At 38.3% G+C, this 16,770-nt stretch overlaps 1 protein-coding gene across 6 annotated transcripts; it reads right to left on the bottom strand.

Moving 5' to 3' along the window:
• Positions 1-284: 284 nt before the first annotated feature.
• thrap3a (thyroid hormone receptor associated protein 3a) lies at positions 285-16,527 on the bottom strand. 6 transcript variants are annotated; one of them, XM_057340547.1, is made up of 12 exons: positions 16,157-16,527; positions 11,352-11,501; positions 6,450-7,268; positions 5,869-5,936; positions 5,241-5,787; positions 4,913-5,082; positions 4,352-4,463; positions 4,137-4,221; positions 3,193-3,380; positions 2,173-2,332; positions 1,951-2,085; positions 286-1,642 (listed from the first exon to the last, which is right to left on the bottom strand). In XM_057340547.1, the coding sequence occupies exons 2-12, from the start codon at positions 11,471-11,473 to the stop codon at positions 1,421-1,423; spliced, it is 2,628 nt and encodes an 875-aa protein (XP_057196530.1). In that variant the 5' UTR covers positions 11,474-11,501; positions 16,157-16,527; the 3' UTR covers positions 286-1,420. The 6 variants fall into 6 exon arrangements, 4 of the variants coding, with proteins under 4 accessions (XP_057196532.1, XP_057196530.1, XP_057196528.1 ...); XM_057340545.1 differs by having other exon boundaries at positions 5,241-5,936; XM_057340546.1 differs by having other exon boundaries at positions 1,951-2,082; positions 5,241-5,936.
• Positions 16,528-16,770: the final 243 nt, after the last annotated feature.

Below are 16,770 nucleotides of genomic sequence, written 5' to 3'. Positions count from 1 at the left end.
TCATTTCCACAAGTATTGTTTGCTTAATTTCCTTCAAAATATCTTCTTTTGTGTTCTACGGAAGAAAGCAAGCCATACAGTTTTGAAATGCTAAGAGGGTGAGTAAATGATAACAGAATTTTCATTTTTGGATGAAACATCATTTTAATGGGATATTTAATGGGATCCCAGACGATTCTTCCAAATATCTTTCTCCGTGTTCATCCGAACAAAGAAATTTATACAGATTTGGAACGACTCGAAGGTGAGTAAATAATGACAGAATTTTCATTTTGGGGTGAACTATCCCTTTAAGCTAATCTGTCCATAAAGTTTTAAAAGGTTATTCACACTTGACAAAACAAAAATTCACTCAGTTGTAAAATTCTCCCATTTTTTATTATTAGCTACAGTATTTAAGTAGGTATACAAATGTAAGGCAAAATGTATATTTTGCACAGTGCAAATCAGAACCCAGACAAATAAAAAATGTTAAATATGATTGAATATCTTTTCTTTTTCTTCATGATATATTTATTTCACTTTAAATCTTCAAAAACAAATTTCCTCTTTAAATCATTTGCCTACTCCGCCTAAACTTTTTAGAACAAATATGTAAGCTGTTTTCCCCCTCACTTCATTTACTGGGACAAAAATGTCTACCTGCAGTAGTTTGGTCCCATAGCGAGACTGTCATTCATATAATTCATGTAAGTCATGCAACAGACACAAGGTTCACAGGGTCTTAAAGAGATTTAGTTCTCAAGTTCTAAAAATATAAATATGTACATCTATTCAGTTTTTATTCAAACAGCAATAATGTCTCTTATCAGGTCAATAACAAATGTTACACTTGTATTCTACACTTTAGGCACTATGGCGCATCTAACTTACCTTAAAACTCAAAGTATGAATGCTACCTTTTATATATATATTATATTAATAATTTGCATGTTGCAAATGTGTCGCAAAAAAGATGAATTATAGATTTAAAGAATTATAGATTATAGATTATAGAGAATGGATAAGATGGTTGGAGATGGGGTGGTTGATGGATACTGGGAAATGTGTCACACCTGTGAGCTAAGCCCACCTAGCAGTCTGTCAAAGTGAGGTTAGATATCCATAATATGTGTGTTTGTGTGAATCGATCAAATTCGTGTGCACATACAGTATAAAAAGTACAGAAAATCTACATCTAACTAATAAATGTTCGCACAAATCACTCCCTTGTACTAAAAAACTGAGACAGAAATAAAACCAGGTGATCAATACAATGAAACGTGAAAAAAGCAAAGTCTCCTCGAGAAGTAAATAGATGACAGTGTGAGGGTCGATCAGTCCATCAGTGATTATCTTTTGAAGCTTGATGAGGGATCTCATAGTTCAGATCCTGCCAACATCTTCACTGCTCCATTCTATCCGAGACCCCGGCGGTGTCTCACTTTTTGTGGTCCTGTTTTACATCCTCTCCGTGCTGTTCACCCTCATCGTCAGTGGCCTGAAATTTATCGTGGGCCCATTTGGGGCTCGGATTATTTGTGGCGTTGGTATTGGTGGCCCTCCGGAGGATGAAACGACCCTTTCCACGCATGATGTTACCACGACCACGCCCTTGAATCTCCATTAGCTTCCTCTCGCCTTCACCGTCTCTTTCACTGTGCTGCAAAGACATTATTTCAACTACTGCAGGAATCGTATTATTATTATTTTTTTCTTGTGCTGGAGTGAGAATGTACAGTTCCAGAAAAGCACTTTGAAAATACTTGTAAGATGCAGAATTTCACTGGGCAAATTGCGTTTAGCAACAATTTTGGGGGGATTTTGCTCTTTTAGTGAATGGGCTGCTAAAACAGCATAACTATCAGTTATTGAGCTCTCCTCTGAAAGTTTTATTTGAACATGAATTCAAATTCAAACATTGGAAGAATACAGTAAGTGAGATGAGTGCTTGAAGAGATCGTAACATACCAGAAAGTATTTCTTGCTCTTGGGAGTGTATTCTGGATCCCAGTCTTCATTCTTCATGTGCATCTGTGCATCTTTGCCGTTACTGTTGCCATGGAAATTTCCTCGGTTCCAACTTCTACCACGTATTCTAAGCTGCTGGGGAAAGAAATGGTAACTTTTAAAGGTCCAGAGCAATGAAAACAAACATCTTTTGTTCGTTCTTTAAAAACAGGCTTGACTTACAAAGCCTCCTTGAAGCCGTCCTCTTTCAAAAGGCTCTCTAAAGCCTAGTCGGGCTTTGACGAAGCTTCCTGCCTTCATCTCAGCCTCTTCCTCATGGTCAATGGAGGAAGAAGATGAAGATGAGGAGGACTGTGAACGCTCTCGTTTCTTCTTTTTTCTCCTTAGATATGAAGTAACGTAATTCAGACATATTGTTGGTCAACGTACAGCACATGTTGATCAACAGTAAAAACTTGTACGCCATCTTGTACTTTTGAAATATGTCTACTGGCTCACATGCAATTTCATGTTTACCTGAACCTGCACAACGCTTTGAAAAATAAGACATTGTCCAACATACTGAGAATATACAGCTGACCAGAAAGACTACAGGTGCATTCACACTGACAGTGATTTAGTAGGTGTTCCTTCTTGACTACAGTAGGCGGAGCTATCATGTAAGGCCCCACTGTCAGCACTTCAATTGACAGCCATTGGTCATGGCACAAACCACTCAACTTTTACATCGCCAACGGCTGCTGTCTCTCATGTCGCCAGCTCTCATTGAAAACGTCTTCCTGCTGCTGAAAATAGCTGTCAGTGTGAACTCACCTTCTGGCATTGTTATTGAGAAAAAAGGCTTCAAACTTCTGGATGCTGTTGTCATGTTTTGTATTCTTTACGTGACTCAACCAGATTTACATTTACATTTATGCATTTGGAAGACGCTTTTATCCAAAGCGACTTACATTGCTTTATCCTATACATTTATACATAGGCATGTGCAATCCCTGGGATCGAACCCACAACCTTGCATTGTTAACGCAATGCTCTTACCACTGAGCTACAGGAAAGCTTCAAAAAGGAAAATCTTTCCCAAAAAGGAAAGATTTTTTGAAAAGCTTTTAGTAATATTGCAAAAATGGATCTCCAGGACTTCAGGTGATGCATCATAATAAGTGCGCTAAATTTCAGAGTTTCTAAATTGTCCATCTCCTGTTTACAATAATTCCAACATATAGAGTACAAAACGATTCTTACTTCAAATTTTTGTTGTTCTTTGAGGCTTTCTGAGCGGATGTTTCCTTGCTTGTGTCTGGAGATTCGCTCAACACTCTTCCTCCATCCTCATCCTCCCTGTGACCTCTCTCTTTGGCAACGTATTTCTTTCTGCGTTCAATATCCAAGCGAAGGTCCACTGAATCGCCTTTATATTGTTTTCTGTCAACCTGTGATGAGGAGAGAGAAAACGTCGTGGCCAGATGAGGGTTAGCGGGCGTGTTCTGTTAGCTTCATGTCGCATTGTATGGGACGGGACCAAAATGAAAAAACTCAGCAACAGCTGACATAAACATGCAAACGGATGAGCGAGCGTGCCCTTCTCTATTTTCATTATAGACAAGATTTTGAGGTCAATGTTTCTGGATTAAGCAGGGCATCTTGATGTGGTAATGTGCAGTAGAAATGTATCTCAGAAATATCATCGGACATCAAAAGGTACCAACGATTTAGGTCTCTTCTCATTTGCTCCACAAAATAAAACATAGTGCAGAAATGAAAAAAGGCAGTACAGGGTTTGTATTCAAATAGTTTACGACCACAGCAGTAATACTTTCATTGGTGCTCATGAAAGTATGTTGTTTTTACTTGGCCTAAAGTTCCCTCACGTGTTCGTTGCAGAGAAATACTTACTATGACAACTGTTTAGAGTCCTTTCAATGGATTTGACTTGAGTACAACTGGTCAGTTCCATTTCTGACCTCTGATTTCAGGATTCAACTGCCTTAGGAAGGTTTGTACCCATAGTAAAAGGTTACCATCAAACGTTGTGAGGGCATTTACAACACAACAACCTCAATGCACCACTTTTGGACTTTATGCCTCTCTTAGTAGAAACAAGAGAAGGAAGCCTAGGAATGCTCTGGCCGGATCGCTTTCTTAGCATTCTTTTCCCAAATACGTCATATTTCAAAATGTTCGGTCACCTTGAAGCTGTTTTCCATGGAGTTTTTCATCTCATCAAACAGAAGTGAGTGCTTCTTAAAAGCACTTGGAGAAACATCAATTCTCCTGTGTATAGACGTGAAAAGAGAGATAGAGAATAGAGAGCAGTTATACATATTTGGATCTTGCTTTTAAAACAAATCAATTACTCGGATGTGCATGAGAAGTGAGTGTGTAAAGGTGTTCTCTAGTGTACCTGTGTATCTCTGGACTCTTTCTCTGCTTCATGAGTTCTTTCTCATCAGCTCTTCTCTGGTACATGGCAAATCTGTCGTTTAGCGTCATTCCAGCGGAAGGGAAATAATGAGCTGTGAAAGGAAATTAAAATAATTGCATTTTGCAAATCGCATTTTAACGGAAAATGCGTAAAGGAACAATTCATACAAAAATGAAAATTCTGTCTTCATTTACTTTGTTTTCCGAATCTGTATACATTTCTTTGTTCTTAGAGAAAGATATTGGGAAGAGTTCTTGCAACCAAACGGTTCTTGGCCACCGTTGACTACCATAGTAGGAAAAATGTGTTCTGTTGAACACAAAAGAAGATATTTTGAAGAATGTAGTCAACTAAACAGCCCTTTTGACTACCATTGACCTTTTTCCTACTATGGTAGTACAACTCGAGGGTGAGTAAATAGAAATAATATTTAATAAATAAATAAAGGGGTCATATGGCACGAACACGTGTTTTTCTGCGTCTTTGGTGTGTTATAAGTTGCCCATGCATGTATTAGACACGTTTATATTGTTAATTTACCTTTGATGTGATGAATAATTGAAACTATGTGTTGGGCGAACAGTTCAGACGGGCTCCTGAGTGACTGCTGAGCCTGAAGGTGCTGACGAACAGCGTGAAGATCCCAATCTTTCTCATCCAGGTGCAGAAAATCCAAAATATTCCTTCTCTCGTTAATCAAAACGGATGACCTACCAAACAAAACAAACATCCAGTAAATATATTTACTTTTTCATCACTGGTACAAATGGGATCTCCACAGACCAGGAAGTAGATCATGTCTCACGTCAACATCTAATGGGGTGTTCTCAAAAAATTCAAGAAGAAAGAATCGTTTCTAAGAACTCACCTTGCCAGGTCATCCATCCTCACGCTGAATTCTGTTCCTTTTTTCGCTGATGCTCTCGGTGGAGATTCCTCACTCATAACCACAAACATCTCCTGCTCGTGATTCTCCGAGCTCCTCCTGGACAGCTGTGAAGATTTAGAGGTTTCCATTGTGTTTTTCTCCTTTCGTTTCACCTTTGAGAGCCTTTCGGGAGAGGGGTCTTTAAACGTCCCACCCGGCTGCTCTCTCTTAGACAGAGCAGCTAAGATATTTGACGCTCTTTCTTGTTTATGGCTGAGCAGAAGAGCTTCCAACTCATCATCCCACGCCATGTCCTGCAGCCTCCTGATACGCTCCTCGAACATCTCACGAGCGGACAGTGTGACTTTCGTGCTTTTGGAAGGATTTGTTTCCATATTTCTCATTTTATTCGAAATCTCCATTTCTTCATCGTCTTCCTCACCATCCTCACACAGAAACGGAGGAGGCCTTTGAGTGCCACTGATGGATGGCATGTCGCCTTCACAGCACTTTTTGTATTTCTCCTTCTCTCCTGCGTTGTCGGGATCTACAGTGCGAGACAACTCAACGTCAGACCCCTTTTCAAAGACTCTTCCATTTTCTTGATCACAAACCAACAATTCATTACTTTTGTCGTTATTTGTGTTGTTCTCCCACGTAGGGGTCTGTTTTTTAAGCTTTTGCTCTTCGAGGAATCTGATTGATGAGAGAGAAATGTACAGTTAGTTACTGTTGTTTACAAGTATGGACTCATGTGACCAAGACTGGCTTCTGTCAGTATTTCAGAATGAGGCATATAATGGTTCATTTTACCGTGGAAAAAACGAATAGCTTCCACCGTGAAACAAGTAAACAACCGTGTGTGCACTGTGCAGCTGGGAATATTTCAATTCATCCTTTCGTAAAGTGCAAAAATACACCCTTCAGACCTTTAGCGCATCTAAATTACAGACTCTCTGCTGACATTTGTAAACAAGGCATTTAGGTCAGAAATATCTAGCTCTTCACGGGCTGGCTTTTGTTTCCAATAGCTTCGTGGATGGATTTGAGGGGCAGAACGGTTTTCTTTTTGTCTGGCACACGCATATATTTTGCTATTTCCAAACTTAAAACAGAAAGAAAATCAAATAGACATAGTCCAAAAAATTGAACAATATGAGCGAGTCAAATAACGAGAAATTGATATTTTTGATAAAAATGTTAACTTACTTCAAAAATGCTGCAGAAATAGCAATTGTATCATCTTGGTCAACGTTTGTAAAGAGCCCGAAACCATTGAAACCCTGCGTAAGGCTTTTCTTTTTGGGACTCTTAGTTGGAGTTGCAGGTACAACATTCTGCCAGGTGGTGGCACCGTTAGTAGAAGCGTTTGAACTCTTATGAGCAGGACTTGACTCATTCGTCACAGAGTCGCCATGACCAAGAGCGACAGAGGAACAAACTTGAGTCCTTTTAGGACTGGTGTCATTGTTTGTCAAATCCTGACCGTTCTCCAAAGTCCTATCTCCATCTGACTTCCCCTCCTGCTCTGCCAGAGCGCCATCTCCTTCTCCTCGATTCGGAGTCTTTTTGGATGCAGGGACATTCTCTCTTATATCTTTGCTGCGCTTGGCAGACCCAGAGTTGGAGCAGGAAGAAGCATGCGACTGTGGTGACCTCCCCGAGGATGACCTGTCAGACCTGCGGGAATGACTTCGGGACTGAGGGCTACTCAACTGCTTCTTGGGAGAGCGTGAACGAGAGCGCCCCCTCTTGGGGCTGTTGGGGTATTGTTGCTGCTGTTGGTGTTGCTGATAGTTTTGCCTGAAGTTTTGCCAGTTTTTGGGTCTGTAGTTATTATATCCGCCCCATCCTCCGCGCTGGAAGCGCCCACGGAAATATCCCTGACCTCTGCCCCGGAAGTAATACGGCCTCCGGAAGCCCCTGTAGTTGCCTCGAAACTCACGTTGGTTCTGATACTCCCGTGCGTGATTGCGCTCCCGGTTGTGGGGCGGGGAATGGGATCTTGAGCGAGAGCGAGACCTAGAGCTTGAAGACAACGAGAAAAGATAGACTGAGATATCAAAGCTCATTGGGTAGTAGTATTGGATAGGGATGTAACGATTGACCGTGAGCCGGTTGAAAATCGATTATAATGTGTGACGATTCAAATCGGTCGAGGTGTGAACTGAATCGCAATACATTTTTTGAACAGCAGGGGCCGCCATGTTCACTGCAAACCTAAACGTGGACATGCTGATATTTCTTAAATGCAAAAGAAATCCAAGAAAAGCACAGACAGTATTAGTTTGTTTATATTAAAGAGACTTTTTCTATTATTAATTTGCTATAAAATTGCAGTTTAGTTTTGTTATTTGAAATAAAAGATAATTTTATTATACAAAGAAACGTGAAGAATTTAAGAAATAATGCAAGGGAAGTTGTTCATTTCTAATTTGTTTCAACTCATTTTGTAAAAATAAATCGTGAATAATTCGCATCGTGAGATCAGAATCGTGAATCGCATCGCATCGTGAGCTGAGTGAATCGTTACATCCCTAGTATTGGATAATGAGAGACGATTCTTACAGTGCATAGCTGAACATATGTGACCCTGACAGTTCCAGCCAAAGTCGTTTTTTTGCGGTTTACTGTTTACTACATAAAATCATTATACATGATGTCAAGAACCATGATATCGCTAACATTGACTGATGAAGGCCAAAGATTGACATTTCACAGACAGGGTCACAAATGGGAACACTGGCCTTAATGAAAAGCAACGTTTTTTAAAATAATATTTCAACCAAATACATCATTTACTCACCCCAATGTTATTCCAAACCCATATAGAGCCGCAGAAAAAGTTAAGAGACCATTCCAAAATGGTTTTCAGTTTTCTGAGTGTACTATTTATAGGTGTTTAGGTAAAATGATTTTTTTTTGTTTCACTCCGTGAACTACTAACAATATTTTTTGGTGATAACCTTGATTTATATCACAGTTTTCATGTGCCTCGTCAGTCTTTCACATTGCTGTCGGATGACTTTATGTCACTCCTGAGGTTTGAATTTGTTGAAATTCAACAGACAATGGACTGGAATGACCACAATACATCTACAAATGCTGATTTAATGAACATTTGGAATGGTCTCTTCATTTTTCTGCAGCTGTATCTCTAAGGTATCTTTCTTCAGTAAAATACAAAGGAAATCAGAGTCAACAGGTTTTACAGTTTCTCTTATATTTAAGAAAGAAATGGAACGACATAAGGGTGCGTAAATGATGACATTATTTATCCCTTCAAGAGCTTAACAATAACTGTCATACGTAGAACTAAAATGACAAATGATATTGTTTACCAAATTTGGCAAAGAATTCCTTCAGGTAACAAACATTTTGATACAACCAATAAAGCCCCAGGTGCAATTTCAACATTAGCCACATGGCGGCTCTACTGTTCTATTTATAAGTAGCCAATAAAATCTTTTACATTGTAGGGTCTCTCGCACCAACATGTCTTAACATTACAAAAGCAACTAAACAATTTGTACTTTGCAGGTTTATACTGTGCAGTGAACACTGTTATATAGCTTGCGGAATTTAATCTCACTTGAACATAAATTCTCAGTTCGCAATCAATACAACAATGACATAAAAAACACTGACAGCGTTCAAATTTAAACACTTCATTAAAACCTGCATGCCATAAAAAAACATTTTGTTGCTGTTATTGTTGGATAGTGAAACCAAAAAGTGCATTAAGTGGTTGCCCAACTTTAGCTCCCTGAAACCAATCTACATGGAAACAATCAACTCCAAACAACATGACACTATTACTGCTCTACATTTTCTGAATTTAGCTGTGTTTCTACTCACCTGATACGTTTTTTCATTGGAATACGGAGTGAGAATGTAGCGTACAGAGCAACATGATACTCTCACAGTGAGCAAAGAGGACTTTGCATCTCCTCTATTGAGTGCGGATGGAAAGAGCCAGTCACATGGGTCATATGGGAAAGATTTCTACTCTCATTCTACGAAGCAAAGAGGAGGTTCTCACCCTGCCAGCTACGACACATTGGCTTTGTGCTTTATCTAAAGGTCAATTGAAAAGATCTTTTCAAAGCTTTTTTAATAATGAGAACATCATTGTTCTGCGTCCTCATAAACCGGGAGGATTTATCCTCAGAATCATTCTTAGACACATTTCATTCCCATGATGTGTTTCAAATCTTTTAACGGTGGCAAAACTGTGGTCAGCAACATGACACCAATCTCATTTTCCCTTGCAAATAAGGGCCATAAAATATTCCCTGTGCAATCCATTTGCATGAAAAATCAACATTGTATGTCTATGTCTGCCGCAGAGGAAACTGCATCTGTGCATGTGGCAAAATCATTCAACTTCTCTGAAAAACAAAAGAAACCAGACTTCTGCAAGTACGTAACAGTTTTTGTCTCATACAGTGCAGCAGACTTTTGGCGGGACCGGTTTGCATTTGGCTACCGAAGAGGCTGTGCCATGAGCTCAGAAATAAGCTCAAGAAATTTTAGCTCAAGAAATAAGAAAATGTGTCGAGCCTTCCAAAGCCACAGACCTTCCCAAGCATCAGACTTCAGGGGATGGCAAACAATACTGAACGTCTACAGTAAAATAAAATCTTGCTGACTGAGCTGATTTCTCTGGCCGTGTGTCTTTTCCTGATCCCCTTCACAGCATGAGATCAAGCCAGAGAGAAGGGGTTAAAACTTAGGCTGTTTTCTTTATGTCTTACGTTGGCCTGGCATCTGTGGGTATACGGGTGATTCTGACTCTGGAATATTGATTTTAAGGTAAAATGAGTCATGGGAAACCGAGCATGAATCATGTGTATTTTTACAACGAGGTTCCATTGTGTGTATGGACAAACTAAAGAGTTAGCAGGTTTTCTACCATCACAATCTTTAAAGATGTCTGGACACAGAAAGTCTTATTTTGTTTTGTACATTGTAGTTGTGCAGTGCTCAGAATGACTCCATACATAACACCATGTTATAAGACAGAAATAACAGATGCAAAACTGAATGAGTATGAATGACTGGGAACACAATATTCGGTGAATATTCATATCAGAAGGTGATTACAGGACACTTCACCCGAAAATGAAAATTCTGTCATCATTTACTCGCCTTCGAGCTGCTCCAAATGTGTATAAATGTCTTTGTTCTGATGAACACAGAAAGATATTTGGAAGAATGCTTATAACCAAACATATTTTGCCCCCCATTGACTCCCATAGTAGGAAAAATTATTTTATCTTTTTTTTTTTGCTGTTGAACACAAAAGAAGACATTTTGAAGAATGTAGAACAGTAAACCGTTCTGCGGCACTTTTGACCACCATTGTATTTTTTCCTACTATGGGAGTCAACCAATCTGTTTGGTTATAAGCATTCTTCCAAATATCTTTCTCTGTGTTCATCAGAACAAATAAATTTATACAACTCGAAGGTGAGTAAATGATGACAGAGTTTTCAATTTTGGGTGAAGTATCCCTTTAAAAGGAGGCATGAATTTACTGTATTATACAAGTTTTCTATACAACCTGTCATACAAAAGCTTTTTTATGGAAACTGAGCAAAATATAAACCGTCATTCAATAATCTTAAAGACTTGGAAAATATAGGGCACTATGAAGCTGTTGCCCCCTTTTTTAATCATGAACCCTCATGTCCAAAATACAAAATTGCATGCATAAAGCGAAACGATTTATAGAAAAATGTCTCAATTTGTGTTAAACAAAGAATTGCGTGAACTTAAGTAAATAACCACTAAGTCCATCATCATCAGTTTTAGTCTTAAATGTACAACTGGATACCCACAAAGTGTCTTCCTAAATCTGCTGCTGTAGATTTGCATTCACAAGGTTACCGAGAGTGAAGACTGATCTTAATCTAAAAGTACAAAACCAGACCGAAACAGCAACTGAAAATCAAAACTATTAACTCCCTTGATGGACCATCTGCTGTGAACTTTGCACCACAGTTTTACTCCATTACTTTACAAGTGTAGAGATTTACTGATGTGACAGCCAAGAACTGATTCACATTATACTGAACTAAATGACGTATTGGCACAACAGATGCTTACCCATATCTGCGCTTCCTGGATCTGGACCGAGAGGTACTTTGTGATCTGGAGCGTGAACGAGAATCCGAATGGGATCTGGAGGCCGATCGGGATCGAGACCTGGAGTCTGTTTTCTTAGACATTGTTGCTTGTTGCCACTCTCATATGTACCTATAATGAAACAAAAAATATTATAGACATATAGCGATAAATACAATTATAATAGACTTTAAAGCGAGGGAGTTTAGGAGCTGTAGTCAGATTTGTTTTATGACTGGACTGAATTTCTGAAATCTTGCATGTCTACAGTGAGAGATTTCTCTCCAATACATTAAGACTGCAAAGCAGTAGGGTGAATAAACATTTCCATATCTCATAATCAAAGTTAGCTTGCCTGTCAGGCTAAATCCTGAATCATAACCACTATAATGATTTGTTTAAAGGCAAAGCAGGAGTAAAGAAATAAAATTTAGACCTTATTCAACAAAGGATAAACTGTTCTAGTAGTTTTGGATCTACGTCAATTAACCCTTAAACCCCCAAAGATTTAATAATAATGATCAGTGTAGAAATTGTTTCTTTAACGAATTGTTTGGACAAACAAAAAATACACATCAGCTTTAATTTACCAATGATAAAAAGGTCAAAAAGAGAAAAAACACACTGCATGTGTTAAGTCTGCTGACATGGACCCAAGAGAAATCACAACAGGTTTGGCAGGACAGATGTAAAGTGAAGCCGCATTAGTGAGGCGGGGAGTGTTTTACTGGCTCTTTAATATCATCCCGAATGTATTTAAAGAGCTGTTGAAGGGTGATTCTGTCTATTGTCCATCATCCTTTACCCTCCACAAATGTCCTGGTTAACTGGACACTTGGGTTTACGCGAGGGAACACTGATGATCAAACAACGTGGCTTTAAATAGGCTTGCAGCCGAGATAAAGCGAGAGCTTCGAGCTGCCTGTGAAGGTTGTCAATGTCGATATCCTTATGAAACTCTGGAGGCTGGACCCCAATCGCATACTCCCCTAATCATAAAGAAATCATTTTGTGGGTACAACTGCTCCTGGAAAAGAAGTGTTACAGCGTCGTAAAAGAAGGAGCATGCTTGTGCATTCACTACATGAAGTTGGGTAATAATATTTCATTTAATTGCAATCCAGTTGACATTTTATTGCTAACTTGATACCGCAATTTGCTCGTAAACGGCTTGTCTAATGGACTAGTACACTGACAAATGAGCAAACAATTAAATCCATCTGTACTAAAGGAAGTCAAATAAAATGCAAACAGACCGTCAACTATCGCGTGACATTCTTGATTTTTCTTGGTCTAACAGAAACGTTGCATTTGTCTGATCACATAATCCTAGTTTACCGTTGAACTCCACAAAGTTATTTGGGAGCTAAGAGAAGCTCTTTGGCTCATCAGAAGAAGCTTTATAGACAGGAAATTGCACATTGAATGCTTAAGCCGCATCTTTGTGTGACACGTGATTGTCTGAATAGATAAATCCTGATTTTTTTAGTAAAAACTAAATGGATTTAAACTCTTATCAAGCTTTTGTTCTATTCTTTTCAACTGCTTGTTGATTTTGGCCAACAGTCCATAATTTCCTGCCGCCTCCAGACATCCAGACTTTTGGCTTACTTCACTTAAGCAGAGTTCAGGTGTCCACTTTATTCAGTATGGAGGAACTGCAATATATTGGGTTAGGGTTAGGTTTTGTATATAAAACTATATACAAATATTGGTAACCCTTGTTTGTTAACATTAGCAATCGCACTAACAATTAACTAACGGACTAACAACAAACAATATCATTTTTCAGCATACAGTTATTAATGTTAAAGTAATAGTTCACCCAAAAATGAAAATTCTGTCATCATTTACTCACCCTCTTGTCGTTTCTAAGCTGTATGATGTTCCTGTAAGAAGATATTTTGAAGAATGTTGGTAACCGGACCACGGCGGTACCCATTGAGTTGCGTTGACTTTGTGTCCATTTAGAAGCGATACCACTGTTGTTCGGTTACCAACATTCTTTAAAAATGTGACTTGTGTTCCACAGAAGATAATAAGTCATTCAAGTTTGAAATGACAAGAGGGTGAGTTAGCAACGACATAAGTTTCATTTTTGGGTGGACTATCACATCACGTGAACATTAATAAATGCCGTAGAAGTAGGCCTATTGTTCATTCTAAGTTCATGTTAGCTAATGCATGAACAAATTGTTAACAAAATACATTATTATTAAGCGTTACCCTAACATTTAATGTATGAAGCTTTTCAACAAAACACACAACTGTCAAGAAAAACACACAACTTCATCAAAAGCAATAACTAGCATTTCCTATAAACCTATTCAATAAATTAAAAACAAATATGTAAATAAAAATATGTTTGTGATGTTGTTTATTTACACTGTAAGTAGTTTTGTCTCCTAAATGACTAAATGCAAAGAAGCTAACCAAAAAAATCTATTATATGTCTATTATAATTATATGTCTTTATTGCAATGTATATTCTGTATTGTTTGTACATACACCTTAATGTACATTGTAGGGCGCAAAATTTTACTCACAATAAATCATGATTATTCTGTCAATGTTTTACTTCAGTGTTTACATACTATACTTTACAGTCAATAATACATCATAATTTGCCGCTGTTGAACTTCTGTGACCGTATTTCAAAATGCATCTGTACACTCCGCAATGTCAATGTCTGATCCTTATGATGATGTTTTGTGCTTGCTAATATCACACGATCACGACAGTTATACCTTAATCAAGGCAGGCAGAAATCATTATCCTTATATGATTAATCGTGCAGACATTCTGGAACAAACCACAAAAACAGATCTCTTGTAGAATTCCTTGACCACTAAGAAAGATTTCAGATTCTGATTCTGTCAACAGAAGCTCAAGCTTTTCATCTATACACATTATAGTTAGCGTTCTGCACATGCCACGGCCTCCATCTAACTGCCTCATATGGGAGAGAGATGTAAAAATGCATTGATGACACATTACAGTATACTAATGAAAGTGGAGTATGAAAGAGAGCAAGATCTATTTCAAAGCATGATATCATGAAGAATGAGCAGCTGTCTTCTAATCTTCATATAGTCAATCCTTGGGGATCAATAGGCTATGTGTGTGTGTCTATTTATCTGGGAGTGGAAAAGGTTTTATAGACTAGTCAACAGGATTTGCTATCTAAAAATGTGTCGAACATCTCCGGTGGTCATACTGTACCTTTGCGCAGTCATTACAATCTCACATACAGATGCCAACCAAAAGTGACAGCTGTGGCTCAAACCTCACCTGTTCTTTTAAGGGGGAAAGTTGATGTAAACAATGGCGCAACTTGACACGGCTGCCGACACTCAATCAAGTCTTCTATCAGTGAAACCACAGATGCTGCATTAGCAGCCGGCATCCCATTTGTTATCGGACAACAGAGCTCCTTATCAAAGGCCATGGCAACTGTTCCACAGAAACGGACAAACTTCTTTTTAGCTCCACTGAAAGAACGACCTGTCGAGATACTGGTGTGAAAACTTGATTGATTGTTGGAGTTTTAAATATTTATTTGAACTATATCAGCAACTCTATAAAAAAAGTTGATGGAGATTGGGTTCATTGGAGCCACAATATCCGCCGATTGTGACTCGTTCTATTCCTTTATTTTAACTTAAATAATATTTAAAAATGAATGAACGATATTATTCGCCACGAAGGGTTATTATTAAATCATTATTTGTATTACACAGCAAAGATGTTTTCACAGCCAAGGACGAGTCAAAGGACCCAAACTCTTCACTTATGATTAGATTTTCTGCAGCTTATAAATGGGGTCCATTAGTGACTCAAACCCCCACTCTTCATTTTGTGAAGACACATCAACTCTCTGTCATCTGCCAGCATATGTTGATTTCACAATGAACCTTCTCTATTTTAGCCATGTGTGGAAGAACAAGATGTTATAGCTTATAGAGAACGGCGTGTGAGGATAGCTTTGAGGTATCATATGATACCTAGTTGCTCAAAAAAGAACAGATAAAACAGATTTGTTTTTTCGTAAGATTGCACTTTTTAGACCTTGACATTTATGGTCCATTTCTTTTGGGCCAAGTGGTGTCACTTAATGCACACCTGACTTTAAAAACACTGCAGGTTCTTTTTTAGTTATGGATACTTCATGGTAGAAAGATGTTAGCTGATCTCAACATGGCCACAAATAGACCTGCAGTAACAACTGATGTCAAATGTTTGGTTGAGTCCAGGTAACACCTGTGTTGTACCTTTTTTTTTAGGAATTTCGATTTGCATGTACAATGGAAAGTTGACCAAACTAAGTTTGATGCATAGAAACGAATCATTTATATGGCAAGACATATGTCTCGGTATGAGTTCAAGATGTTAAGTGTAAAGCAAATAAAACATCTAGAAAAACAACAATAACCAATATTTGGAAGAAAAAATAATTCAGTAACGTCAGAGATGAAATAAAGCGACCATAAATAGGCCAGTCGTTATTTAATAGGCTATCGTCAATATTTATTTCTGTAAAATTCGCATGTATTATTTAACTAGTAAAGCTTTAGTTTTTAAAGCCGTATTAAAAGACCTCTCGTAATGTTATTAATCATCAGATCGTTTTCCTCAAATTTATAGGCTTTGTAATACTAAAACATATGAAGTTTAAAAGCGCTTCAATAACTGAACTGTTTGTATAATATATAACTATAAAATTAACACGTTAAGTCAAAGCCAGGTCAATGTGCTTTCGGTTTTCTTTTAAAAACCACGTCACTTACCTATGGTTTGATTCAGTCCGGAGTGGAAAGATTCACGTACTGTCAATGTACAGTCGACAAGTGATGTCCCTTAGTTTTGAGATAAAACCATTCGTTATGCTTATAACAACAACCGATGTAGACGCTAAAATCCTTTTGGTTCCATCTGAAGTATCCGCATTCAAATTGCTGCACTGATGCAAAACGCCAAAACAAACGAACGAACGCCTGTGTTAACTAGTGATCATTTTCAAATAAAATGACAGATGTGCCTTTTCAAAGTCTGTATCAAGTATTTGAGTGAACTTATGTAAAGGAGGTTAGAGATGCAATTGTGCTCAGAGTCACCGGCTGGTCTGTGACAGCGATTTTTACAAGTTGCGCGTGTCAAGTTTCGCTCCCGGAGAACCGCTGTCAATCAAACGCGCGGTGAGCTGTAGCCCCGCCCCCAGGCAAGTTAAAGGAACAGACGCAAGCGTTGCTAAAGCCTAGTTAGTATACAAGTTAGTGTAAGCCTGGTTTGTATACACTTTGTATTATACTTTTTTCAGAAATAGGGTTTTATTATTGTGGCGATATTAAACAGATCCATGTGTAATGCCTTCTCAGTTTGCACTGTTATGCCCATTACATTT

Source organism: Triplophysa rosa, linkage group LG8 (genome assembly GCF_024868665.1).
Source record: "Triplophysa rosa linkage group LG8, Trosa_1v2, whole genome shotgun sequence".
Taxonomy (NCBI): domain Eukaryota; kingdom Metazoa; phylum Chordata; class Actinopteri; order Cypriniformes; family Nemacheilidae; genus Triplophysa; species Triplophysa rosa.
Note: the sequence above shows the minus strand (reverse complement) of the source record. Positions and strands in the feature narration are given on the sequence as shown.